This window comes from Molossus molossus, unplaced genomic scaffold (assembly GCF_014108415.1).
Source record: "Molossus molossus isolate mMolMol1 unplaced genomic scaffold, mMolMol1.p scaffold_m16_p_6, whole genome shotgun sequence".
Taxonomy (NCBI): Eukaryota; Metazoa; Chordata; class Mammalia; order Chiroptera; family Molossidae; genus Molossus; species Molossus molossus.
Window position 1 is genome coordinate 12,061,169 of NW_023425399.1, and position 27,826 is coordinate 12,088,994.

General features: G+C 51.7%; 2 protein-coding genes across 5 annotated transcripts; one reads left to right on the plus strand and one right to left on the minus strand.

Annotated features, from left to right (window-relative positions):
- Nucleotides 1-395: 395 nt before the first annotated feature.
- On the minus strand, nt 396-9,908 carry RBPJL (recombination signal binding protein for immunoglobulin kappa J region like). 2 transcript variants are annotated; one of them, XM_036244562.1, is made up of 12 exons: nt 9,887-9,908; nt 8,576-8,684; nt 7,233-7,358; nt 5,897-5,967; nt 5,607-5,722; nt 5,201-5,375; nt 3,255-3,392; nt 2,737-2,846; nt 2,319-2,471; nt 996-1,151; nt 779-882; nt 396-672 (listed from the first exon to the last, which is right to left on the minus strand). In XM_036244562.1, the coding sequence occupies exons 1-12, from the start codon at nt 9,906-9,908 to the stop codon at nt 396-398; spliced, it is 1,557 nt and encodes a 518-aa protein (XP_036100455.1). The 2 variants fall into 2 exon arrangements, with proteins under 2 accessions (XP_036100455.1, XP_036100456.1); XM_036244563.1 differs by having other exon boundaries at nt 396-675.
- Nucleotides 8,508-22,455, plus strand: MATN4 (matrilin 4). Of its 3 annotated transcripts, XM_036244558.1 has the most exons (10): nt 8,538-8,652; nt 10,939-11,052; nt 11,760-12,329; nt 14,914-15,036; nt 15,129-15,251; nt 15,334-15,456; nt 17,660-18,073; nt 18,167-18,319; nt 21,898-22,005; nt 22,088-22,455. In XM_036244558.1, the coding sequence occupies exons 2-10, from the start codon at nt 10,974-10,976 to the stop codon at nt 22,144-22,146; spliced, it is 1,752 nt and encodes a 583-aa protein (XP_036100451.1). In that variant the 5' UTR covers nt 8,538-8,652; nt 10,939-10,973; the 3' UTR covers nt 22,147-22,455. The 3 variants fall into 3 exon arrangements, with proteins under 3 accessions (XP_036100453.1, XP_036100451.1, XP_036100454.1); XM_036244560.1 differs by lacking the exon at nt 14,914-15,036 and having other exon boundaries at nt 8,508-8,652; nt 22,088-22,451; XM_036244561.1 differs by lacking the exons at nt 14,914-15,036; nt 15,129-15,251.
- The last annotated feature ends 5,371 nt before the right edge of the window (nt 22,456-27,826 follow it).

Consider the following 27,826-nt stretch of genomic DNA (forward strand, 5'->3'; position numbering starts at 1 on the left):
TAGGGAGTACAAGGAAGGGCAAGTCTTTGTGTTCCAAGGTAGGATCCACTGCTCCAGGTGGCACTTGGCACTCCAGGACAGAGCTGGTACTCGGTCAGGACGGTGCCCCAGGGCTTGAGTGTGTGAGCCCCTGTGAGACACAGAGAGGGAGAAAGACAAAGATGGAGCGATAGGGGCACACAAACAGATCTACAAAGTTACTGCGGGAGAGAGACAGAGATTGTTGATTTAGAGAGTGAAACAAAAGGAGGAGCCATGTAAGACCCCCGGGGCCGGGTTTCAATGGCGTGAGCCTTCTGCTGCCGCGCGGACTGGGCCTTCCCTTCCACCCACAGCCAAGGGGCAGAGGGCAGGGCGTAGGACCCGGGAGACCGGCCGGGCCAGCCTGGGCGCGCCTAAGTCTGGACGAAGAGGTGGAAGTTGGTGCGCGTGAACTCGCGGTGTATGTTCTCCAGGAGCGCGTCGGCGTCGGCGGCGGCGGCGGGCTGGGGGGCGCCGGGAGGCCCGGGCCGCGCGCTGTACTCGGGCGTGTAGGTGAAGGAGAAGGCGCTGGGGTAGAAGAGGCCGTCGGTGCGCACCAGGCTCACTGCCACCGTGATTGGTGTGCGCAGCCAGCGCCAGTCGCTGCCAAACACGGCTACATCGGGCACCACGCACACCAGGGACCGCGGGCTCCTGGGGTGGGGCACCGGGGTCAGGGCTGCAGTGACATCGGTTAGGGCTGATGACAAGCACACTCTTCTCCCCGTTTCCTGGGACCCAGGGGAAGCTCCCATACCTGTACATGGTTTCGGCCTCCACATCCCCAAACCACACCTTGAGCCCAGAGTGGAAGTTCTCCCCGTGGAGCTCCAGCGTGGCCACGTCACCCCCGCCACTCAGCTGGGAAAGGGTGGGACCAGGTGGTGTGGGGGAAGGGTGGCCAAGGGCCTGCTACCCCCCCCACCCCCTCGCGCGCAGTCAGCCCGCCAGGGTCCCGCCGCGCCCCGATTCACCTCGAGGGTGCTGATGAGGGGCACCGGAGTGACTGGCTCCCGGGTACACGCCAGGCTGGTGCTGAAGGAGAATTCCACCGACTCCGTGCCAATAATGGTCCAGCAAGAGCTGTCGTTGAGCAGCGCCCTATTCGCCTCCTTGGGGCAGGCGGAGGCCTGGGAGGAGACCCGAAGGGACAGGCAGAAGCTCCGGATGGTGGCACCAGCGTGGGGGAGCCCAGTAATGCCCGTCTCTGGGTTCTAGTCCCAGGCTTTGTGGTTTACCTGCCCCTTGAGCTTGGACAAGACCTTTCAGTTCTCTCAGAATTAAGTAAGTTTGCTGGGAGCCGGCTCCAAAGGCCTGTCTTGTTAAGATTCTAGAATTCTATTTTTAACATTGTACACTTCTGTACCCTAACATTGTACAATTCTAAGGTTCTTTGGGAGAGAATATTGCTCAATAATGTTATTTTCAACGTGAGTATGATTTTATCCTTCAACATTCTATGATAATCTTCTTTGGGGAGTAATATTGCTTAATAATAATAATAATAATAATAATTTTCCACATGCTACAATTCTATGACTTAAGATTTTATTATTCTAATAGTCTTTGCTCAATATTACTTGAAATTATTACTTATATTTTTATTTACATTCTACAATTTTATTTTTATTGATTTTTTAGAGAGAAAGGAAGGGAGAGAGAGAGAAACATCGATGTGAGAGAGAAGCATCAATTGTCCTGCACACCCCGCACTGGGGATGGAGCCTGAAACCTGAGCATGTGCCCTGACCGGGACCTCTCAGTCCATGGGACGACACTCACTCCACTCAGCCACACTGGCCAGGCTACATTCTATAATTTTTTTTTTTTATTCTCACCCGAGGACATTTTTGCATTTATCTTCAGATAGAGCAGAAGGGAGAGAGAGAGAAAAACATCAACGTGAGAGAGACACATCAAGTGGTCGCCACCCACATGACTCCAACCAGGGCTGGGGACAAACTGCAACCCAGGTAGGTATGTGCCCTTAGCGGGAACCGAACCCGAGACTCTCCGGTCCAAGGGCCGATGCTCTAACTGCTGAGCCAAACCGGCCAGGGCATACATTCTACAATTTTATATTCCAACATTCTATGACTCTAATATTGTTTGGGAAGGATATTGCTCAGCAATATTATGACTATTTTTCTACTTGCTCTGCTTCTGTCTCTACAGCCTCTGAGTCTGGCATTCCCTGGGTGGCGGTGGGCTCGTTACGATGGTGACGGCCTTACATGCTGTGGTTCTCTGCATTCTGACTTCCGAAGATGCCTGGTGCTGATATTCTTGCTTCTCACCTGGAACTGCACCACCTTCTCTGTGGCAAGACATAAGTAGGTACCACCGCCTCCAGGAGGCCCACCGGGAAACTGGAATGCACACTTGTGCAGTTGGGAGATGGGCTCGTCCACATCGAGGAGCGCACACTGTTTGGCTACTTTACGGATGATCTACGACAAAAAGGTGGCAGGAGGTGTGGCGGCAAGGTGACTGGGTGCCCAGAGGCTGCCCTCCCAGCCAGCTTTCTGCTACTCCAATAGCCATGTGGGCGTTGGCAGGATCCCCCCATGCCTGGCTCCAGCCCCACAAAGCAGTGAGTATCCTGGGTGAGAACTGAGTACTGTAGGTGTCTTTATGCCTTGGGTGCTCACTCTCCAGCCTGCCCATGCGGGTCATACCTTCTGCATGGATCTGGAGGGCCCTCCCTTCCCATACCATCGGAGGCAGAGTGATGCCCGTGACGGTGCAGACGAGCTGCACCAGGGAGCCATAGCGGACGTAGCCCTCTCGAGGCGGGAAGTCCCCCTGGGAAGAGTGGTCATCAGCTGGGGGTGAAAGGAAGGAAGAAAGGGCTTCAGGGGGTTCCAAACTTCTGCTCCAAGTTCTGCCCTTCTTGCCTCTGACTCCACCCCAACTGCGCATGGGCCTTGTGGGTAGGTTTGGAATGTGGGGAGGCAGCTAAGGCTGAAGCTTCTCATCTTGGAGGGGTCATTTGTAGCCATCCTCAAAAATGTCTGCCTTCCTGGGATGGGGGCTGAGATGAGGGACCAGGCTGGACACTGGAGTCACAAGACCTTGGACTGGTCACCAAGTCACTGAGACCTTTGGCAAGTCTTTTTGTGTTTTAAAGCCTCAGTTCCGAGGGTGGAGTATACCTTCCTCGAAGTGTTGTGGTGAAGATGGAATAAGCTAATGAATGCGAAGTGTCCAGCCCCACCTGCTGAGATGATTACCCAGGTGGAGCGTGAAGGCAGCCCACTGGCGTGCACTGGCCACGAAGGCCCCATCCTCCACGGAGAGGTAGCGCGTGGAGACCGTCTGGGAACGCAGGCGGTTGAAGAGGGAGACCTTGGAGCCCGAGGATATGCACACTGTGAGGGGAGGTGGAATCAGTGCCCTGCCCTAGCTTGGTCCCTTGCACATGCCAGGCACATCTGTCTCTGTCCCCTGTGCCAGTTTAACTCATATGCCCACTAGCCTAGACACAGTGGGCATTCATTTTTCACAGCCATTTATCTGGAACCTGCCCTAGTCTTGCTTCTGCTCCTGTGCCTGTTCCCTTTTGCTGCCTGGGCATCCTTCAGTTCAATAAATAGAGTTGTCAAGTATTCACTACTGTGGCAGGCACCGTGCTGGGAACTGGGCACCGAAGGGTGAATCAGACCCAGCCTTGCTCTGGAGGAGTTCACCGCCTCAGAGAGGAGACAGGGACATAAGTATAAAATTTCAGTCTGATGTAAGGCCTGGGTTGGGTTGAAGAGGGCTCCCTGGAGGAGGTTATATTCTCAGCTGCAGAGCATGAAGTAGGTAAGAGTGCTTTGGGGGGCTGCACAAGCCGTCCATGTGGTGTGAATGAGCAGTGCAATGTTTCTAGGGCTTGACATTGATCTCTTCCAGCCTATCACACTGGCAGTCACAGTTTTGTTGTCTTCAGATTGGATTTTGACCACCTGGGGAGAAAGCATTGGGTCACCCCCCTTCTCTCCTCACAGTGCTAAGCTCAGTTTATACTTAGCCCAAGTTCCCATCCATTGAATAATAGCTAATGTTTGTTGTGTGTCAGGTACTGTTTTAAATGCGTTATAGGTATTAGTTCATTTGAGCCTCTCAACACTTGAAGGTAGATAATATTATCACTACGTTTAAGACAGCAAATTGCTGAAGATCACGGCTAGCGCAGGGTAGAGCCAGGATTCCAAGCCAGGCCACCCGGCTCCAGACCTGCGCTGCGCCCACCACGCTGTACCACTTGCTCCTCCTCGGCCCTTTCCTGACACCGGGAGTCAGCCAGAACATGGCCTGGCTCTGAGCCACTCCTCAGGGTTTTTGACAGACAGTAAGCAATGGTGAGGAGTAAGAGTTGGGCTCCGGAGTCACACTGACTGAAGTCCAAATCCTGGCTGAGCCACTTCCTAGCTGGTCAATCTTAGGCATGTCACCTAGAATATGACAGGCCCAAATGTTTCTCAGATGAATGGATGAATGTTCCAAACCTCATGTACCTCATCTACAACATGGAAACTGAGGTTACCTCAGAGGGACACAGCGACATCAAATAGGACAATCAATATAAAGTGTAGGAAAGCCAGCCTCCCCCCCCCCCCAGCGAAGGTAGTGGTGGTGGTCACTGTTATTCAGGCATTCCCCCTTATATTCTCAAATCCTCCAGCCCTGGGGTTTGTCACTTGGCACTCAGGACATTTCTTATCTCAAAATGTCTCTTTAATCCGCTATGCGCGTCTGTCTCCCCTGCTAGTACGTTCCTCCAGAACAGACACTTGTCCTTGTTTTATAGAGACCCAGCACCTAGCACAGAGCCAGGGAGAGAGCAAGCCCTAAATAAGTATTTTTAACTGATTTTCCTCTGTCTTCTTATTATCACTTTTAATTTTCTCTAGTTCAAAACCTGCCGGCTGTTTGAGGGGGCCCCAACTCCCCCGCCCCAACACACACACTCAAGTCTGCTATCTGTCCCCTCTCCTCTCTGCCCTTGCTTCTCTAATTTGTCATTCCCAGATCTAAGCCGCTCAGCCAGACCCCGCCCCTCTCGGCTCAGACGCCGCCCCTTCCACTCCGACCCCACCCCTACAATCCCGGTCTCTCCCGCGCCCAAACCCAGCGCTGCAGACTTGACGGCACCTCCCTGGCCTGCCCCACGATCAAGCCCCGCCCCGCTCACGGTCGGTGTTTTTCAGTGACTGCTTCTTCTGCGAGGGCTTCGAGATGACCTTGATGAGGCGGCTGTGGAAGGTGCCCAGCTCCCGACCTCCTCGGAGCACCAGCCGCAGCACCAGCCGGAAGTGCTTCCTCTTATCTGCGTCTGAGATGTACAGGGTCTTGGCGCAACCGAATTCCTACGGGGTTCAGGGGATGGGGCCGGCTCATCTCAGCCGTCCGCCTCGGGATGCGCCGACCGCCCCCAGTTGTCTGACACCCGCCCCGTCGGACGTGACAGGAGGCGGCACAGTCCAAGCTCTGGGTCGCACCCTCCCTGCCGATCGCTTGGCTTCTGCAGGGGAGTAAATGAGCACTCGCCCCAAGGAAGAGGCAAGGATGGGACTGGGACCCCTCCTATGCACTCTCACCCTGGAGTCGGGCTGCTCCTCGAAATTCAACTTCTGCGTCTCGGCGGCGCTGCCGGACGCGCCGTCCAGTCCCATGTAACCGCAGACAGTGGGCCCCGTCTCCCCTGCCAAGTGGGCTGGAAAGGGAGGCCACCGGGCTCTGGGCCTCCTGAAGACCTCAGGTGCCAGGCAAGCCTATGTTTCGCCGCCAGAGGGCGCGGCGAGACTGCGTCTGTGAACCGCCCCTCTCCCAATCCCTGCTGCGTGGTCCCCTACCGAGGAGGGCGACCATTCCCGGAGTCTGTCCTCACCTTGGCCGTGCCCTGGCTTCACCCTCCAGCCGGGACCTGCGAGGTAGACACAGGGCGGGGGGCAGAAGAACCTGTGGAGACATGTAAGCACTGAACTCGTGTATCATCTCCACTAGACTGTCCTGTAGGCATCTCAAGATAGCCGAAACCGCAAATAATTCCCCTCCACCTTTCCCACCGCCCTCCCCAGGCTTCTCCATGACCGTGAACCCCATTAATATCCAAACCTTTCTTTTTTCAATCCTCACCCAAGGATACTTTTCCATTGATTTTTTTTTTTTTTAGATAGAGTGGAAGGAAGGGAGAGAAAGAGGGAGGGAGGGTGAGAGAGAAGCATCTATGTGAGAGAGACACATCAATTGGTTGCCTCCTGCAGGACCCCAACGGGGGATGGGGAGAAAGGGGAACCAGACTTGCAACTGAGGTACCTGCCCTTGACCGAAAATCGAACCTGCAACTCTGTCCGGGGCCCACTCTCTTATCTCTGAGCCAAATGGGCCGGGGCCACTCTGCCTTTAAAACATATCCAGCCAGAATCCACTGGCTTCTTACCACCTGCACCTTTTTATTTGTAAAACCATGAACCAATCGTGTTACTCGTCTTCTTAAAATCTTCCAGGGGGTTAAAATTAAAGTCCTCACATGATCTGGTCTCTGCTTACCTCTCCAGCTTTATTTCCTGCAGTCCCCACTCCCCTTCCCAAACTGCAACCACTCTAACTTCTTTTGTACCTCGAACAGGCCAAGTTGGTACACCTCAGTGTCTGTGCATCTTCTGTTTCTCCTTATTGGAACACGATTCTCCTAGACTTCTTCCTGTCTGGCTCTGTTTTCACATTCAAGTCTCATTTCAGATGTTACCTTCACCTTTCTAGCCAAAGTACCTTCCCTTTTATTTCGATCACGTTGTACTATTCTAGTCCCTTCTAGCTATCGTCAGAATCTTGTTCATTGATTGTGGGAACATTATTATGTGTCTTTCCCACACTAGAATGAAGATGCCATGAGAGCAGGGGCTGTTTTTGTCTTGTTCAAGCTGTATGCCCAGTGCCCAGTGATGCCCAGAGAGCCCGACACATAACATGCACTCAGTTACTAGTTGTTGAATGAAAGTATGCCTGAATGGGTGAATGAGAAAATGAATGGGGACTAGATTCCCAAGAAGGTTCTGTTAAGACCGAAGAGGGGACTATTGGTGGCTGAGGAAAAAGGCCCATGATCGGCCAATAGCCGAGCCCCGAGTTCTCCCCAGGTTCCAAAAGACACTAAACAGGGAGGGGCGCATATGGACAAATGCCAAAGCGACCTGGGAGTGATGGATGAGGCACCCACCTACCGCTTCTCATTTCCGTACGATTTCTGGGCCACCTTGGCGTGCAGGATCCGCACCGTCTGTTCGCACTGCTGCTGTAAGCACCGGCGCACGCCTTCCCTCAGGACAGTGGTGCGCTCTGGGGATGACCTGGGAGGCCCGCAGCAGGGAGCTTCAAGGGGTGAGGTGGCATGGATCTCGAAGCTCGTAGATGGAATGAAATAAAGTTCTAATGGTGCCCCCTCGTGGTCATGGCGAGGAAGTGTTAAGGGAGGGGACGCGTGCTACTTGTGGGCTAAATATTTGGGCTGTGCGGTGCACAATGAGACTTGCACGGAGTCCACTGGGACCATCCAGGCACCGCTCTGCAGGTCTGGCTCCACACCCGTTGGGGAGATGCCCCAGCGGCACAAAGGCCGCACTTGTGTTGGCCTTAGGATGGAGGTAGAATATGCGAGGGCATCTGGTTTTCCCTGCACCCTGAGAGGACCCACCCCAGGAAAGTCTTGATGTCAGGGGGGGGGGGGGGAGCCTTTGCTGGACCCATGGACCAGAGTGCTCTCTTGCCTGCTGGCAGATGCCTGCAAACATAGAAGGGCCCCAAACATGGAAGATCCTGGAATTGGGGGGCGGGGGGGGCGGCATTTCAGTTTATCCATAGTCAAAGTAATCCTCCCTCCTTACTCCCAAGAGCAGGGGCCTGTTACTGTCTCAGCTTTACTTCCCTTGATCACAGAGCCTCCATCCTGTGGAGTGGGCCAGGCAGAGCCTAGGGGCCTGATGGCCTCTCAGGCTGGGAGTTTCAATGGGTGAGGGTGGGTGGGCCCAAGACTTAGCAATTGCAGAGAACATGTAAAGGAGTCCATGGTGGCAGAGATTTGAGGGACCACCAGATGGGCTGGGGAGAGCCATGAACCCTGAGGCTGTCCTGAATCTTTTATCCTCTTCGCAGGACCAGTGTCGGGGACCTCTCCTCACTCCTAGAGGGGGCAGCGGGGGGCAGGAGCCGGGCCGCGCCCTCGGAAGCGGGGCCAGGCAAACGGCGGCCCAGCCGAGCCCCGCTCCGCCCTTTGGGGCTCTCCTCGGGGAAGTGGCTCAGAGGCCTCCAACGCATTCCGTCTGCGGAGGGGGTAGCCGCCCAGCCTCCCGCTGTACCGAATTCCGGCCCAGCAGCCCAAGCCGGCGGCTCCCAGGGTGGCTGGAGCAGGGGGCGCCGCTCTGGCCCCGCCCCGACCCCTGCCAGTGGGAGGGGTCGCAGCCGGCGCTCCCCCTCCCCATCCGCCAGCCCGGGTTAAATGCGGCCGCCGCCTCCACTCGCTCCAGCTGCCTGGCAGTCCCCACCTCGGGCACGCTGCCCGCGCCGTTACCTGCTCCAACTGCCCGGGAGGCTCCGCCCGTCTGCTCCGCTCTGCGGCCGCGCCTCCGAGTTGTCCAGAAGGTTCAGGTGAGTCAAGAGGCCTGGGGGCGCTGAAGGGTCTTCGGGGGAGCAGAAGGCCAGCCAGACCAGGCGACCGTACTTAACCTCGGCAGCACCGCTTGTGGTGCCCACATTTGATCTGCAATGCCCTTCCCACTTCTGTGGGTCCCTTTCCAAACTGAGTTCCCACCAGCAAGCCCACCAAAAAGGGGAGGGGACGTTTTCCGTAATCTCCTCCCTCTGGGACCCCCCAGGAACTGCCCTCAAGGTTCACTCTTCAGCCAGCTCCTGAGGAATTGCCCACAGACCTCTCCTCCCTTTCGAGCCCACTCTCCCACCCTACAGGCATTTCCAAATCTTTCACTTTACGCAGGATTGATTAACCCCTCCAAGGAGCTGTGGGTTCTAGTGTCAGCCTTGTCACCACGTTGCTGTGTGACTTTGGGTGAGATGCTACCCTTTCTGGACCTAGTTTCCTCCTCTGTAGAATGAGGGGGTTGAAAGGAGATGAACTTTGAGGCAGCCGCTATTTTGACTTTCTAGGGTTCCTGGGGTACAGGTAGGGTACCAGGCGAGATGTTTACTCATGCCAAGAGAAGAATAAGGGGGACCTTGATCAATATTTGGGGGCCCAGAGGTTTCTGAAAGTAAGAAAGGGTGAGCGGTGGCAAAGATCCCTTATGCCTTTACCCCCATGCTCCCCAGGGGTGCTGACCTCAGCTATGGCCCAAGCTGGAAAAAGCATTCCACACCTTCCCACCTCCAGTAGCACATCTGGCTTAGTCACCCTCCCGTGACAGACGCTGCCAGAGGGATTTTTGTTCCTCTACCAGGTCTGAAAGGCGAAGGCGGAGAAGATCCGGGAAGGGAAGGCCGCTTAGAGTGAGCTGCAGGCACCCGACCTTGCTCAGAATAGGCCCATTCACGGAATTGGGGGGAGGGGCGGGGCTGCGGTTGGGTTAGGGGCGGCTGGCCCCCTCTACCCAGAGACAGTAACAGACAAATGGCTAATGCAGCTTCAGCATGGGGCGCGGGGGTGTGTAGAGAGCAGAGGGAGTGAATGGAAAGAAAAAAGGTTCAGTGCCTCCTGGACACCAGGTTGCCAGGCAACTCAAAAGGATGAACCGGAGCAAGGAGTCCCAGGTTCCTTTGCAGCTCAGGGGGCCGCCTTCTTGGGCCTCGTTTTTGCCATCTGTACAATGGGAGTCTTTCGTGACTCTCAAGGGGCCTTGTCAGGGGCCTCGGGAGGGAGAGCGCTCACCTGCTGCCCCCACGGGGTCCATGGCCGCGGTCCGAGGCCCCACCGCTCACTCACAGCCCTCTGGGTGCATCCAGTACTGCTTTCCTCAGAACGCTGCGCACTCCTGCTCCTGGGCTCTCAGGCCGGATATATCCTACCCGCCCTTATCTCAAGGCCCCCGGGCTCCCGGCCCGCTGTTTGCTCTGGGCAGGGGCACCTGCTGGGCAGATGTGGGCTTCCCACGGCCACCTAGCCGACCTGGGATGGCGCCCCCTGGTGGCTTCTCCTGAAAGCTGGGGGGAAGTGGCGGTGCCAAGCCTCGAATTCAAGTGCTTGGTGAACTTTGGCCAACGCAGTGCACGCCCCCTACCCTCTCAAGCCAGAGCGCGCGGCCCTCCCGAGGCCTGCGGTTGCGCCATACGTATCTGAATGCACGTGTGTGCGTGTGCGTGTGCGTGTGCGTGTGCGTGTGCGTGTGTGTGTGTGTGTGTGTGCGCGCGCGCCCGAAGGACAGCCACACAGAGGCGCCTTGTATGGAGAGGTTATGGGGAGGGAAAGGGGCCCAGAGGTATGGAATGGCTTCCTTTTCCTCCCTGGGAGACGAGGGCGTGGAACACCTCAGCTTGTCCCCTCGAATGCCTTAGGTTTAGGATTGGATCCTGGCGCAGCCACTTTCTTGTCGCTAGATGTCGGGTAACAGCACTTAAATTTTTTGAGTCTGTTTCCTAATCTGTACAATGGGAACAATAACAGCCTTTCTCACGGAGTTGTCGAATTGTCAAGAGGATTAATTGCCACAATGCGTGAGAAGCGTTTAACACCGTGCTTGGCAGTTAGGAAAACTTTTTCTTTTGAACTTTTTCATATTTTTATCTACTTTTATTTATTGACAGAGCAGTATTCCTTGTGTCTTCCAGCAATCTCACTGTAATAAAATTAATTATGAAAAGATACACAAAAGTAGAGAGATTAGTAAAATAAACCCATGACCCTCCTCAGCCTCTAAGTGCCCATCACCCAGCATGAGAGTTCTGCAAATACTATTGTTTTGCTATTTCCCTTCCTCCCTCCAGGCTCTGACACCTCCGTTCTTTGTCCCCAAAGTGCCATGAGGGGCCTTCCATGCTCACCACTGCCCATGTTGCTGCTCCTTCTCCAGCCCTGGGAAACCCAGCTCCAGTTCGAAGGTGAGCCTGGGCCGAGCCCTGACCAGGGAGGGGAGAGGAACAAAAGCAGGTTTTCTGGCTGCAGCCAGCTAGGCCTACCGGGAGAGAATAGCAAGAGCTTTGGAACCCTCCAGGCTGGGTTCACTGCTTCGCCTCTGGGCCTGTCTCCTCATCTATAGGACGTGGCTTAGAGATAACAAAATTGCACTCATGCAGAATGCCCATTTGGTGTTAAAATTTTTTTAAGTTAGTCAGGAGGCTTCACATAAAAATTCCAATTTGGGACTTTTCTTGAAAAACCCAAGGATCTGCTAATTCGGGGTCCACGTGGCTATATTGGCAACATTTGGTTTCATATACCCACTTTAGGAGGGCTGGGGACTCTGAGTATCCACTGCCCTCCCCTGCCAGTTCGCTCATTTATGTTGCCTGCCTGGCCACTACAGGCATTAGAGTTTGCATATCCCCTCTCCTCTCCCAAATGAATAATACCTCCCCAGAACAGTCCTCAGAGCTGTAGGATAGGATAGAGCTGTTGGTGAAATCTCCTCTTCCAGGCCCTCAGCAAATGCTGGGCCAGTACGTGTATCTAACTTGCATTTACTAGGGTCATTCCTTGTGGGCGCTGTTATGCAGGGATAGTAACATTATGCCCTGGTTTTCCCTGGGTATCTCTGCGGAAATGAGGCTGTGCTGACCTAGGAAAGTCCTTCCTGATCTCCTCGCAGGTCCCAGGTGCCGTACTGGACCCCTGGATTTGGTGTTTGTGATTGACAGCTCGCGCAGCGTGCGCCCCTTCGAGTTCGAGACCATGCGGCAGTTCCTGGTGGGCCTCCTCGGCCGCCTGGACGTGGGGCCCAACGCCACGCGCGTCGGCGTGATCCAGTATTCGAGTCAAGTGCAGAGCGTGTTCCGGCTTGGCGCCTTCTCGCGCCGAGAGGATATGGAGCATGCCATCCGCGCTGTGGTGCCGCTGGCGCAGGGCACCATGACCGGGCTGGCTATCCAGTACGCCATGAACGTGGCTTTCAGCGTGGCCGAAGGCGCACGCCCCCTGGAGGCCCGCGTGCCTCGAGTCGCGGTTATCGTGACCGACGGGCGGCCCCAGGATCGGGTGGCAGAGGTGGCAGCGCAGGCGCGCGCCCGCGGCATCGAGATCTACGCGGTGGGGGTGCAGCGCGCAGACGTGGGCTCGCTGCGCGCCATGGCATCACCCCCGCTGGACGAGCACGTCTTCCTGGTCGAGTCCTTCGACCTTATCCGGGAGTTTGGCCTGCAGTTCCAGGGCCGGCTGTGTGGTGAGTTAGGGGAGCACTGGAGCGAGGCTCGAACTACCTAGATTCCCATCCCCACCTCAGTAAATCCCACCCTATCCGGGTGGACCCGCCCATTCCAGTGTTAGCCCCGCCCACCAGGTAGTTGAAGCCCTCGGGCCTAACACACGCTGTGTCACCTGCCAGTTCCGCCTGCTTTTGCTTAGGTTTTGCCCACCAGGAGCAACAGTTGGCATACCCCCCAACCTGGATGAGCTGTGGTTTACCACAGCCTTAATGTCCAAATCCAACACCGCCCCCAACACAGGAAGCACTGACCCCCAAAGCTGAGAGCAACCTTCCACTCAAAGAGCCATGCTCCGCCCACATGGGCATGACCCCGCCCCCTCGCATTTTAGCTCCTCCTACAAGCTGCAAGGTGTGCTCTCGTCACACCTTGAGTTACTTCACCCACCTTAATTCGGCATCTCTCCACCTTGATTCAGCATCTCTCCACTTCCCTACCTTACCCCTGTGCAGTCCTGCTCAATCCCATTGACACTCAAAGCCAGGTCTCCCTCTTCCGAGCCCATTCACCGGGGCTGCTCAGGCCCTATTCTTCCCAGAGGCCGTCCCACTTGGATCGGCCCTTCTCAGACGAATTATATCCCACCTAAGGACATACTTGATCATGGTTCCTGCCTTTGACTCCATCCGGCTGTCTCTTTTTGGAGAGTTCAGCCCATCTGTTTCCTGATGATTCTACTCTTGTGTGTCCTTAGGAAAGAACCTGTGTGCTGAGGGGAGACACGGCTGCCAGCACCAATGTGTCAGCTCCCCTGGCATGTTCCATTGCACCTGCAACCCCGGCTACCAGCTAGCAGCAGATAACAAGAGCTGTTTGGGTGAGAACTACTCCTGCCCTGCAATCCTGAGCCTTCGGTGGCTCCCCATAGGCCCAGCATCAGCCCAGTGGGTCTGGAAGGGCCTTTGGAAATAAAGTCCAGCTCCCACACTTTACAGGTCTAAGAAAGGGAAAGTATGCGTGGTGTCACACACGTCCTTGGTGGGACCAGGGCTAGAAACCTTGACCCCACATTAAGCATGCTTTCTGCATCCTTCTGTCCACTCATTCAGGCTCATCTCCTACCTGGCTCCTGTATACCTCCCAAACTTGTTTGTGTCTTCTCACAGCCACATCCTTACAGTTTCTGTAACTTAGGCACTCTGGAGTCATCAGTGAGAGTCTCTATACAGCATCACCCCTGCCTCGTACATGCTGTCATTCCTGCTCCTGCATCTCAGCTCATTCTGGGCTGCTCACTTGGACTCTCCTGCGGCTCCTCTCTGCACCTGCAAATCTTTCAAGGCTTGGTTCTTCATTTGTCCCTTCTGAAAAGCTACGGCACACAATGCCTCTGCTTGCAGATTTGGGACTTTCTTTTTCACATGCATGTGTGTCCACTCCTTTCGTCTTAAGGGCAGCTACCGTTTACTGAGTGACAAGTTAATACAAGACTTTGTGCTTGGAGCACTACATATATCCTCTCCCCACCTCGCAACAACCTGGAAAATGATGTCAGCTGGGGGCTTCTTGTTTCTAGAGCTTAGACAAAACTGGCTTAAAGCCCCATGTGATGACCCATGAACATCCCAATCCCTTCCCAAGATCCCCAAGTGCTTATATTCTGTGGTCCCCTCTCGCTCTGAGCTTCTGCTGAATGCAATCAGTGTATGGCTCAACCCCACACATGCTGTCCTTGTTTCATGCGTGTAAATCAGCTTCTTGTTTTACACACTTGTGCATACAAGGGCATGTGTGTATATGTAAGTGCATGCATATGTCCATTTTACTAAAGATGGGAGTAGACAGGAGTGTGAATTACATCTAAGTAAAGCCAAACATACACACACAAAAGGAAACATCCATTCTTTATCATTGAATATTAGGCTCCCTTGACCTTGAAAGCCCTCAGTCGCCCCACTACAAGGGATTTTTTACTTCCATCCTCGACCCACACAGTCACTCATCTTCATACCATTTGTCTTGTTCTTTTCTTTTTCCTCTCTGCATTCCACTTCTTTTCTAGGAACCCCAAATTTTCACATTTTGATGCAGGATAATTCGCCTCCCTCCAGTCCCTCTATTCCAGTGCAGCTCTAGTCCATCTTTGCACGTCTAAACCATCAGATACTCAACAGGGCAAGAGTGCACCTTCCTCAGAAGGAAGTTGTAAATAGCAATTGCTCTCTTCCATTATAACCCCAATTTGCAGATGGGGAAATGGAGGCGCAGACAGGTGAAGGGGCAGAGTCTGGTCCTCTTCTGTTAGTCAGTGAGCATCTTCAGGGCAAGGGCCCTGTCTTCTACAACTGTGGATTCTTGGTCTTATTCTGGCTTAGTAAGGCCCACTCTGGGATGCATCTGGGTCTTGACTTGGTAGGGCCACCTGGCCCAGAGCAAGGAGGCCAATGCACAGAGCAATCACAGATGCCTGGGGACCACCCCAGAATAATTAAATCAGGAACATTGGGAATTGGGGTCCAGGCATAAGTATCTTTTAAAAGCTGCGTTGTCCGGGCTGAGAAGGGCGCCTCAAGGAACACGCCAGCCTCCCCTCTTCCTCAGCCATTGACCTGTGCACTGGAGGGACGCACGGCTGTGAGCACCACTGTGTCAGTTCCCCAGCTTCCTATTTCTGTCACTGTCAAGCTGGCTTTGTACTCCAGCAGGATCAGAGGAGCTGCAGGGGTGAGCAAGCCCTCCTCCACTAGCACCCCGGACTGAGGTCTCTGATGACTCCAATCAGAAGTGACACCTTGCTGCCTCTTCCTTCCCACCAGTCATTGACCACTGCAGCTTTGGGAACCACAGCTGCCAGCATGAGTGTGTTAGCACCCTTGGTGGGCCAAGGTGCCGCTGCAGAGAGGGCCACGACTTGCTACCTGATGGGAGGAGCTGTCAGGGTGAGGAGGGGTCTCCTGCATTGTGCAGAGCGGGGAGGGCTCTTAGCTGGTGGAGTCCACCTTGACCTGTCTCTCCTTTAAGCTCGGGATCTTTGCAACGGCGTAGACCATGGATGTGAGTTCCAGTGTGTGAGTGAGGGCCTCACCTACCGCTGCCTGTGCCCTGATGGGCGGCAACTCCAGGCAGATGGCAAGAGCTGTAACCGTGAGTTATGGATGGGAGGGCATTCTGTCTGTCCCTGCCCACTGCTCACATTCTGAGCATCCTTGACTTTGGTGTGGGTGTGGTGTGAATGTGTGGATGTGGGTAGTGGTGATGGAGTTGGAGGGTGCCATGCCCTGATTCTATCTCTTTCCTTTCAATTTTCTACCCTGTTGTCAAGGTTAATTTCTAAAATACATACAGGGGCCCTGGCAAGTTTGGCTCAGCGGTTAGAGTGTCAGCTTGCAGTCCAGAGAGACCGGGGTTCGGTTCCTGCTAAGGGCACGTACCTGGGTTGCAGTTTGTCCCTGGCCCTGGTTGGTCGTGTGGGTGGCAGCCACTCGATGTGTCCCTTTCACGTCGATGTTCCTCTCTCTCTCTTCCTCTCTCTCCCTCCCACTTTACCTGAACAAAAAATGGAAAATGTCCTTGGGTGAGGATAAAAAAAAAATTAAAATACACACAGGGGTGGGCAAAAGTAGGTTTATAGTTGTGAGTATGTGAAACACAGAACGTATTCTTATATTATTATTTATTAATTATTGTATTATTTTCCACACAAACAACTGTAAACCTACTTTTGCCCACCCCTGTATTTGATCGTATTCCTCCCTTACTCAAAAGCCATCTGTGGCTCACCAGTGCCTACAGAATAAAGATCAAATGCCTTACCCCTGAGTTTTTCAAATGATGGGTACAACCACATTAATGCATAATGAAATCAAATTAAGGGGTTACAACCAGCATTACAAAGAAAGAAAGAGAAAAACAGGGTTTAAAGCATGTAGAAAGAATAAGTGTTGTTTCATGAAACTTAATTTTAATTTTATGTGAGCATATGTTGCACATCATGATCTATTATTGTTTTTTGTTTTGTGTTGTTTTTTTACTGTGGGTTGTGGTCAGATTTTTGAAACCACTGCCTTGGCTCATCACAGTCTAGCCTTGGCCAGCCCCATAGCCAATCTCCTGCCACACTTGAACATGTAGCCACACTGGCCTGCCCGTTCCCGGATGTGTCAAGAGAGCCCAGCTTCCGTGCCTCTGCACATTCTGTTCCCACCGTCTAGAGTTTCCCTTCCTGCCTCGGAGACTCCTACTCATCCTTGAAGACCAAATCAGATGTCACCACCTCTATGCAGCCTTCCTTACCAACTCCAGAAAGAATGAATTATTCTTACCTTGGGCTCTCTGCCTGCCCCTCTATTCTAGCAATTTCCTTCACTGTAACATATGGCATGACTGCTCTGCTCCATCCTTATGTGTTCAGGATTATGTTGCATTTATGGTTGACACCCATCCAGTGCTAGAAAAATCCCTGGCTCAGAACAGGGGCGTCAACATTGCAGAGTGATTAGAAGCATGGGTTTGGGGGCCAGACAGACCTGGTTTCAAATCGTGGCTCAGCCGCTGCTGGCTATGGGATCTGGAGCAAAACACTTTATCATTCAGAACCTCAGGTTATAGAAAATGGGGAGAATCCCCAAGGTTATTGGGAGGACTGAGAGAAAATATATGAAGCACCTAGCCCAGTGCCTGGCACATGGTAAGCTATCAAATAATAATGTTTTTGTTTTTATTTTGTATTTTTTGTTGTTGTTGTTGGTTTTTTTTTTTAACCTCACCAGAGGACATTTTTACATTTATCTTCAGATAGAGCTGGAGAGAGAGAGGGAAGAAGAGAGAGAGAGAGAAACATCGATGTGAGAAAGACACATTGACTAGCTGCCACCCACATGACCCCAACCAGGGCAGGAACAAACTGCAACCGAGGTACATGTCCCCCTTAGCGGGAACCAAACCTGGGACTCTCTGGTCCTCAGGCCACTGCTCTAACTGCTGAGCCAAACCGGCCAGAGCATGTTTTTATTTAGTATTGTTAATACTGGTAAAGTGTTTAGAATTCTATCTGATGTATAGTAGATGATCAATAAATCATAACTATTGTTATTGTGGGTATTATTATTATTATTTAAAAGATGCTTTTAGCAGATTGTCTGGCTTGTGCTCAGCACTCAATAAATGGCCAAGTTTATAGCGATGCTGATAATAATTATATATCATGCCAGTGCCTGGCACAGGAAGGCCTTCACACATGGTATCTATTATATAGTAAGTGTTTGTGAACGAATGACCAGATGGGTAGCTGGCTGTTGCCGGTCAGGATGCTGGTCCCACCATCCAAGTCCATCTCCTCACTGGGTAGGGTGCCGGGAAGGCCACGTGGACCTGGTTCTGCTGGTCGATGGCTCCAAGAGCGTGCGCCCCCAGAACTTCGAGCTGGTGAAGCGCTTTGTGAACCAGATCGTGGACTTCCTGGACGTGTCCCCCGAGGGCACGCGTGTGGGGCTGGTGCAGTTCTCCAGCCGGGTGCGCACGGAGTTCCCGCTGGGTCGCTACGGCACCGCGGCCGAGGTGAAGCAGGCGGTGCTGGCTGTGGAGTACATGGAGCGCGGCACCATGACCGGGCTGGCGCTGCGCCACATGGTGGAACACAGCTTCTCCGAGGCGCAGGGCGCGCGGCCCCGCGGCCTCAACGTGCCTCGCGTGGGCTTGGTCTTCACCGACGGCCGTTCCCAGGATGACATCTCAGTGTGGGCAGCGCGCGCCAAAGAGGAAGGTGGGCTTAGCGCGGGACGCACTGGCACGGGATTGGGTTGGTCGCGGGCCGGTGGCTTTCCTGAGGTCTCGGCACCGTCTGTATACTCCGTAGGCATCGTCATGTACGCCGTGGGCGTGGGCAAGGCAGTGGAGGAGGAGCTGCGCGAGATCGCCTCGGAGCCCGCGGAGCTGCACGTGTCCTACTCCCCTGACTTCAGCACCATGACGCACCTGCTGGAGAACCTCAAAGGCAGCATCTGCCCGGGTGAGCACACCTGGCTCAGGCCCCCTCCCATTCTCTCACTGCCAACTCTGATATCTCCTTGCTGTTCACCCCGACCCCTCCTATAGAGTTATCGGCAGGACATGGACTCACCAGACAGAGCTTTGTTAGGCAAAGCCAGGTCCTTGGGCCAGCGGCAGGGCTGTCACCCGGTGGCTTGTTAGAGCTGCAGCATTTCCAGCTCTCTCCAGGCTGAGTCCGATTTTACCCTTGAACAAGACCCTCGGGGTGTTCATATGTATGTTAAAGTTTAAGAAGCACTAGACTAGGTACCTGTCCCCCAGTGGGTGTTCAGAATAATGGAGGGAACTTTCAGAGGACAACCAAACTCAGCATTTCTAAATGGAGTCATTAACTTGTTGGAATTCAATTTCACAGCCCTGGCAAAGTGGCAGGACTGAGTGTGTGTCGAGAGTACAACGCTGCATGTTTGCTTTTGAACAATGTAGCCCGGAAGTGCAGTGCATCTCCTTTATCTGGTGTCCAGCTGGAGAAAGGAGCCAGTGCCCCCCGTGAGGGAGCAGAGGGCTGGTGACCTTGTGACTGTACTTTACAGGCCACACAGCAGATTTCCTGGGGGTAGTTTTTACCATAGAGTCTTTAGACTCTAACCCAGGCCTAAGATATGACTCTCCTTTTAGATTTCCAGGCCCTACCTCCAGAGCTAAGTTCAGTAGGGCTGGGCTGGGCCCAGGAAATCTTACACACACACACACACACACACACACACACACACACACTTGACCCTTGAACAACACAAGTTCGAACTGCATGGGTCCACTTATATGTGGATAAAAAAATCTGCCTATAAGTGGACTTGGCCAGTTCAAATCCATGTTGTTCACGGGTCAACTGTATTTTCCATCCACAGCTGGGAATCTGCACATGCACAGGGCTGACTTAAGTGATATGCAAATTTTCAACCATGCAGTGGATCAGGGCTCCTCACCCTTGCTTTGTTCAGCATCAGCTGTATATACATACATATATGTGTGTGTAGATATATGCATATACATATACCTATATACATGTGCACATATACCACCACCCAAGGCTAATTCTAATGATTAGCCAGCATACTGTGGAGGCACCAGATTAGTTGCTCCTTCAGGTCCCTTCCTGTCCTGGCTCTTATGTCCCACACAGTGTGACTTTGGACAAGTCACTTAATCTCCACCTGTAACAGGGGTGGGGGTGGGGTGATGGCTGCCCAAGGTTGCCTCCAGCTCTACAACTCTAAAAGAAATCTGGGCTTGAAGCTCTTCGCCAATTGGCTGTATGATCTTGGGAAGATCTTCCCCCCTCTCTGGCCCTTGGTTTCCTCATCTGCAAGGTTTGGAGTCTTTGCGGGACAGTCATCAATACCATTAATGACATGGCATACAGAAGTTTGCTTAGGGTACATACAAGACTAGAAATAACTTTTTAAATCATAATAGCAATTCTTTTTTTAAAATATAGTTTTCACTGATTTTTAGGGAGAGGAAGAGAAACATTGATGTGAAAGCACAGCACTGATCGGCTGCCTTCTGCATGCCCCCCTCTCCCCTCAGGCATATGCTCTGACGGGGAATCAAACTAGCAACATTTTGGTGCACAGGGTGACACCCAACCAACTGAGCCATAACAGCAATTCTTTATTGGAGGCCCATGCATTGTGCTGTCATTTTAAAAATGGCACATGTTGCCCTGGCCGGTTTGGCTCAACGGTTAGAGCGTCAGCCTGTGGTCCAGAGAGACCTGGGTTCAGTTCCCGCTAAGGGCACGTGCCTCGGTTTCAGTTTGTTCCAGGCTCTGGTTGGGTCGTGCAGGTGGCAACCACTCGATGTGTCCCTTTCACATTGATGTTTCTCTCTCTCTCTCTCTCTCCCTCCCACTCTATCTGAACAAAAAATGGAAAAATGTCCTCGGGTGAGGATAAAAAAAAAAATGGCACATGTTTACAGAATGTTAATGAATCAAAGATACCATCCATTGTCAACTTCAACATTATTTTCTATACAGCTAAGAAAAAAATGGGTGCCAAATTTAATTGTAAGACAGTTATTTTGATTTTAGAGATGTTGAAATGTGTCAGAGATAGACTTGGGTCAGTGGTTCTTAAACATCAGACTCACCTAGAGGTTTAGTTAAAACACAGCTTGCTGGAAGGTTGGTTAAAACACAGATTGCTGGGCTCCAATCCCAGTGTTTCTGATTCAGTAGGTCTGGGGTGGAGTCTGATCATTTGCATTTCTTTTCTTTTCTTTTTTAATCCTCACCTGAGGATATTTTTCTATTTATCTTCAGATAGAGTGGGAGGGAGAGAGAGGGAGAGAAAGGAAGAGAGAGAGAAACATCAACATGAGAAGGGCACATTGACTGGTTGCCTCCCATAGGACTCTGACCAGGGCTGGAGACAAACTGCAACCAAGTTATGTACCCTTGACTGAAATCAAACTCTCAACTCATTGGTCCTCGGGCTGACACTCTACTGTTGAGCCAAACAGGCCAGGGCTGAACATTTGCATTTCTAATAACTTCCCAGATAATGCTGATGCTTCTGGTCCACGAACACACGTTGAGAACCGCTGGTGTAGTTGAAATACACTATCAGGTGTTTACTGTACCAGGCCGTGCTCTGGATCCGCACTCCCCAGTAAGGTAGCCACCAGCTGCATGTGCCCACTTAATTTAAATTCATTACAATTAAATAAAGTAAAAAAACTTTAGTTCTTTAGTTCCTCACACTAGCTACTTCAAATGTTAAATAGCCACACCTGGCTTGTGGCCGCCACACTGGACAGGGCAGCTATAGAACATTTCATCACTGCGTGAAGTTTCGTTTGGAGAATGCTGCTGTGAACTCTTGTCACTCAAAGTGCAGTCCATGGCCAGCAGCATCAGCAGCACTTGGGAGCATCTCAGCTCCTTCACCATTTTGAATAAGAATCTATATTTTAACAAGATCTCCTGGTGATTTTGAGCATCAAGTTTTGAGAAACACTCTTTGCCCTGGCCGGTTTGGCTCAGCGGTTAGAGCATCCGCCTGCGGTCCGGAGAGACCCGGGTTCGGTTCCCGCTAAGGGCATGTACCTCGGTTGCAGTTTGTCCCCGGCCCTGGTTGGTCGTGCGGGTGGCAGCCACTCGACATGTCCCTTTCACATCGATGTTTCCCTCTCTCTCTCTTCCTCTCTCTTCCTCCCACTCTGTCTGTACAAAAAATGGAAAAATGTCCTCGGATGAGGATAAAAAAAAAAAAAAAAAGAGAGAAACACTCTTCTAATATGTGTATACACACGTGCGCGTGTGCACACACACATCATAAAATCCTCAGCACTAACCAATGAATAGTTTTTCTTGTATCCATTTTTACAGATAAGAAAACTGAGGCTTAGAAAGTTTAAATGAGGTTTCCAATACCTCGCAGCTGTGTAGCTGGGGCTCATCCCAGGTCTCTTTGAACCCAAAGCCCTTACAGTCAACCAAAGGCCGGGTGGAGGTATATCAGAGGGCCTAGGCCAGGGCCTGCTGGTCCTCCTGCAGGTTCTCATTTTCCCAACTCTGTTGCTGGCTGGCAGAGGAAGGCATCAGCGCGGGGACAGAGCTTCGCAGTCCCTGTGAATGCGAAAGCCTCGTGGAGTTCCAGGGCCGCACGCTGGGGGCGCTCGAGAGTCTCACTCAGAAACATATCCTTTGGGGCTGGGGGCGCCGGCTGGAGTGAAGGGGACGAGACTTCCACGATCCCCACCGGCTTCCTTAACTGCTCACTCGCCCAGCTGACCGCGCGCCTGGAGGATCTGGAGAACCAGCTGGCCACCCACATGTGAGGCCGCGGTGGCCGAGACCCGGGCAGGGGCGAGGCCCCGAGGACTATGCCCCCTCGTGCGCGGTCGGGGAGCTGGGGCCGGGCTGAGCCTGAGCCCCTGGGGCTCGGGCGGTAGGGGACCAGGGGCTGGCAGGTTCCCAGCGCTGCGATCGAGCTGGCCTCGCTGGACCACAAGCCGGACTGCGGAGGACCGGGGGGCACGTGCTAGATCCGCGCGTCCTCGCCGCGTGCTGCTGAGCTCAGTTCTTTGTTGGATTTCTTTTTTGTTTTCTTTTTCTTAAAAAAAAAAAAAAAATCTGGTTTCCACCGGGTCGGTTTGTGGGTCTTGCTGTGCCGCCAGGGGGAGGGGAGGCCAGACGGAGCGCACTCCGGCGGCGCCCTGGCGGCGTCTCCTCCGAGAAAGGCTCATTGTGCGGGGGTCGGGCTGGGGGGCAGGGGACTGGGCACTGCTTCCCCCTCCTTGTTTATTCAGCCGCGAACAGACGGCTCCTTCTGCGAGCTGAGGGAAGGGAGGGGGTTCCACGGGAACCCTTGGGGTCTGCGCAAGACTGCGTCCCCCCTCCGTCCCCAGCGGATAGTACGCTTCGCTCTCTGGCCCTGCCCATCTCATGGTGCCCCCAAAGCTGGCTGAGAAGCTGCTAGAGTTGAGTGGGGGAGTTGGTGAGGAAGCAGGAGGCGGTAATTGAGCCCCTAAATGGACGCGGTGGGGGCGGATAGGTGAGTTTCGCTTGGATTTTACCTCCCTCCTGCACTAGGTAGGAAGAGGAGGTATCAGCCAGGACCTCTGGCTCAGAGCAGGCATCTGCCTTCCCAGCCTGTGCCCACACTCTCCACCTCCGCTCCCCCAAACGAAAATCTCTAAAACCACCCTCTGTGGTAAGGAGCATGTAAGAAAATGCAAAGATTAAAATGCTTCCAGTCCTAGAGGGACTGTGGGCAAATTACTCTGAGTTTGTTTCCATGTCTGTAAAATGAAGATTGAAATTGTTACCCCCAAGAGTGATGGTGAGAACTGAGGACACTATTCTAAGGCACCTGATATTGTGCCTGGCACATCATAGGCTCTCAATTAACCGTGGCCATTAATTCTTACAATAATAGCGAACATATTTAGTCTTGAACATTATTCTAAGTGATTTGCAGGTGTTTTCGCTTTATCTTCTCAACAGCCTTGTGAGGTAGGAACTAATGCCTTTATCATTCGCATTTTACAGACCTTCCAGCCAAGCCTTAGCCTATGGCTGGAATTTCTGCAGGTAGACATGGCGGATTTTACAGATAAATGAAGCATGAACGTGTGTGATTAGGAGTGACTGGAGTATGTGGGGATGAGATGCTTGCGATCTATCCCACCTGAACTTGAGGGCCAGATGGGCTGAAGTGCTAAGCACAGTGCCTGACTTATGACCTCATCTGCCCCCAACCTTTATTGTACTGTGGGGGAACCAGGCCTACCTGCTCAAGATCACACAGTGAGAGAACCCCATCTGGATCAGGCAGCAGCCCAGCAGGGTCTGATTAGACAAGGATGTCGATTGATGAGGTGCCACCGAGAGCAAAGGCAAGGCTCCCTCGTTTGCGCTGCCCAGGACTGCCTTCCCCTGGGTTTCTTTTCTCATTTGCTCTTTTGTCCTGCAATCTCCAAAGTAGCCACTGGATGGCGCCTGAAAGCTCTGATTTGGAGTTGAGTCCCAAATCAGGCGCTTGGCATCTGACACTGGGACTAAGGAGCCAGGCCTGCCCTTCTCCCTGCGGCCTTCTTCGCTGTTCAGACCCCTCCCCTCACTGTGGCAGATCCCGCCACCACAGGTATGGAGCACACACTCCTGGATTTGCAGACCAGCCCTGCTGCTTACCACCTGTGCACCATGTTGACAGATGCTGGTTTCCTTTCCCGTCTCCCAATTCCTTCTCTCATTTCCCTTTCCTCTTACCCCTCTTGCCTTTTGGATAGGGAAGAATGTCCCACACAGGGGTAGTTCGCCCTGGCTTCTTTGTTCACACCCCTCCTACTTTGAAGGATAGCAGAGTTACAAAGGATTCATCAGTTCGGCAAAACAAACATCCATTAACCCAAGAACAGAAAGAATCCAAGAAACAGTGTGGGGATGGGGGCAGTGTCAGCCAAGAAAACTTAGGTCAGGAGAAGGCACAGAGCCTTACTGACACTGGGCCTCCTGGTGGCCAGAAGCTGATAACACTGGGCATAGATCACTTACATTTGGGGGACTCTTGAGCTCAGGAAGGAAGGAGTACCCTCAGACCTCTTGGTTCACTGGAAATTTGAATATTTATTTATCTTATTAAAAAAAAATTTCTTTATTGATTTTAGAGAGAGAGGAAAGGAAAGGGAGGGAAATAGAAACATTGATGAGAGAGAATGTCAATTGGCCACCTTCTGCATGCCGCCCCCACTGGGGACTTGGCCCACAGCCTGGGCATGTGCCCTGATGGGAATCGAACCGGGGACCTCTTGGTGCACGGGTCAATGCTCAACCGATTTAAAAAATAAAATACAGCCCTGGCCGGTTTGGTTCAGCGGTTGGAGCGTCGGCCTGCGGTTCAGAGAGATCCGGGTTCGGTTCCCGCTAAGGGCACGTACCTCGGTTGCAGTTTGTCCCCCCCGCCCTGGTTGGGTCGTGCGGGTGGCAGCCACTCAATGTGTCCCTTTCACGTCGATGTTTCTCTCTCTCTCTTCCTTCCACTCTATCTGAACAAAAAATAAAAAAATGTCCTCGGGTGAGGATAAAAAATAAAAAAAAATACAACTTAAATACAAGAGGGTTTCAAGTGAAAAAAATCCCCTGGCTCTCCTGATCCCATTCCCAGTGGTAACCCCTGGACCACGGCTTCTTGGGGTTCTTTCCAGACCTTTCCTGTGCTATGGAAGCAGCCAGTGCTCTGCCCTGAAGCCAGCTTGCCGGGGTTTGAATCTCAGGTTTGCTTATTCGCCAAATAAGTCGGACAGGTTCCTTCTGTTTCCTCATCTGTAAAACAAAGTTGATAATCACACTCACCTCAGGGAGCTGCTGTGAGGATTAAAGAAATTAATTCAAGTAAAGCAATCAGCGCTTGGTGTGCAGGGAACACGATGTAAGTGTTAGTGATTTCAATATGTGTTTTTATAATTTATTTTTAAATATGGTTTTATTGATTTTTTAGAGAGAGAGAATGGGAGAGAGAGAGGGAGACATTGATGTGAGAAACATCGATTGGCCGCCTCCTGCACGCCCCCTACTGGGGATCCAGCCCACAACCTGGGCATGTGCCCTGACTGGGAATTGAACTGGGACCTCTCAGTCCATGGGACAGTGCTCAATCCACTGAGCAACACTGGCCAGGCTTTTTTTTTTTTAAATGAAACACACTGGACACACTTCCTGAAACGTGTTATTTTCTCTTACTGCTTTATCAGAAACATAGTTTTCCCATGGCAGGGCATGTGCATCTAGGTGTAGAGAATGTTTCTCGTTTTCTGGCTACCCTGTATTTGACCATTCTTCCTAATGGGGGCTCTTTTCATCCTTAGGCTCATTAGAATCCCACACTCAGAGATACCCAGAGACCAATCTAATGGTCTTTCTGTTCCTCCTTGAGTTTGCTCACCAAAGCGTACTTAGTCATCACCTTATTGATTCCAGTCCCGCTGTTTGAGAGATTTCTTTTTATTTTTTATTATCTAAAAATCTAAACAGATATCCACTTTTATGGGACTGGGTGTTAATGGGGATGGGATATAGAGGGTTTTTCTTATAACTTTATTTTTAAAAAAGGTGTTCCCTTTTTTAGCCTCTCCTGATGCACAAATGACCGGCTGGGATGAGACCTGTCTTAATTCCACCTCTACCTTTTAGGCAGTTTCCATGGGCACATCCGTCTCTGCTCTTTAACATTAAACAAAACTGGTACCATGTTTACACAAAGAGAAACTCCCCATGGATATCTTGTAATCATTTCACATTCCATTTCTTGCAACATGTAACATTTATATTTTTGGGAACTGTCCATGAATCTTGGTATCATTGCTCAATTTTTATAATGTATTAATTTTTAAATCCAATTGAGAGAGAAAAGTATTACTGTGAGTGTAAGAGAGTTCCAGACTTATGAAAGCATTTTGATTAAGGATTTCTTAAAAGAATAGCCAACGGACTTAATTAGGAGATGAGTTCATGAAAGGAGAGGATTTTCCAGAATGGAAGAACAGTGTGAGATCAAAAGCATACATCACGAATGAAGCAGAATGAATAAACTAACATCTATGCAACAAGATACTTGGCTTTGGTTACAAGTTCATGACTTTGGTTACTGACTCGAAGCGAACAGACCAGAGGCTGACTAAAGGCTGTATGGGCAGGGAAAGTCCTACATTGGCCAACTGGGGGATTGCTTATTCCGAGCAATCCTGAGCCTGTTGCATCAACAGGAGTGTGGGAGGGAAACATAATAATGGGGTTGGTCCACGGCCTTGCTCTCTCCTAATGTGATTAAGGCCAGAAGTATTCAGATGTTCCAACCCCCAAACGACTGTGAGAAGAAAGACCAGCGCTAGGGCAACTTTTGGTGCTGCCAGAGTGTGTGTGGGAAGACCCAGCGGAGGCTGACCTCATGCAACTCACTTAGTACCAGTCTCTGGTGCCCTGGGCCATGAATAAGAGACCACCTGCCTGGTTACCCCGAAGGGGAAGCTTCTGCCTGGCATTTCTAGCTCTACTTTTGTGCAAGCTGTGACACAAGGCTTCAAATTAAGGCTCCGTATCATATGTTGACTTGACCTCTGGTAAGGAGACTTGGCATGTCCTGACCTTAGATTCCCCTCCCCTGCTCCCACTAATAAGATCTGTAATGATGTACTCAAGTTGCCAAGAGCTTGTGTTACAAGTAAGTGTGATATACACAAACGCAGATCATGCCAACTGTTGCTATTACAGATATCATGTTGTAAAATGGCCAACAGCTCTTGATAAAATTTTGAAGAGAAAATAAGCTTCCCTGAATTTACATCATAGTTGCATTCCTGAAAAACACACACACACAAAAACCAACCTAGCATTATTATAACTGAAAAAAGAATACTTTCCGTGTGTGTGTGTGTGTGTGTGTGTGTGTGTGTGTGTGTAAAATGAGTTTGGTACGAGGCTCAGGTAAACAGGTTTCATCTTCAAAATGGCCAACAAGACATTTAAAAATTAAAGTAAGATTCATATAACATAAATTTAACTATTAACTATTTTGAAGTGTATAATTCGGTGGCATTTAGTACATTCATGGTGCTATGCGACCATTACCTCTACCTAATTTCAAGACATTTTCATCCCCACAAATGGAAACTTTTACCCTTTTAAGAGTCCCCTTATTCTCCTTTCCCTGAAGCTCCCGGGAGTGACTAGTCTGCCTTTTGTCTCTATAGATTTATCTATTTTGGATGTTTCATATGCATAGATTCATTCAGTAGATGACCTTTTGTGCCTGGCTTCTTTCACTTAGCGTGATGTTTCTGAGGTTCACCCACATTGTGACATGCATCAGTGCCTCATGCCTTTTTCTGGCTCAGTAATATTCCACTGTGTGGAGAGATCACCACTGTGGAAAACAGTTCAGTGCTTCCTTAAAAAGTTAAACATAAAATTACCATGTGACTCAGCAATTCCACTCCTAGCTATCTACCCCAAAGAATGGAA

Coding starts and splice junctions, on each gene's coding strand:
- RBPJL (XM_036244563.1), bottom strand. CDS start 9,908: ATGGACCCCGTGGGGGCAGCAG. Junction 5,723..5,896: donor GAAGCCAGGGCACGGCCAAG/GTGAGGACAGAC, acceptor CTCCCTTTCCAG/CCCACTTGGCAGGGGAGACG. Junction 3,393..5,200: donor GTCACTGAAAAACACCGACC/GTGAGCGGGGCG, acceptor CTCCCCTCACAG/TGTGCATATCCTCGGGCTCC.
- MATN4 (XM_036244558.1), top strand. CDS start 10,974: ATGAGGGGCCTTCCATGCTCACCACTGCCCATGTTGCTGCTCCTTCTC. Junction 15,252..15,333: donor TGATGGGAGGAGCTGTCAGG/GTGAGGAGGGGT, acceptor CTCTCCTTTAAG/CTCGGGATCTTTGCAACGGC. Junction 18,074..18,166: donor AGCGCGCGCCAAAGAGGAAG/GTGGGCTTAGCG, acceptor TATACTCCGTAG/GCATCGTCATGTACGCCGTG.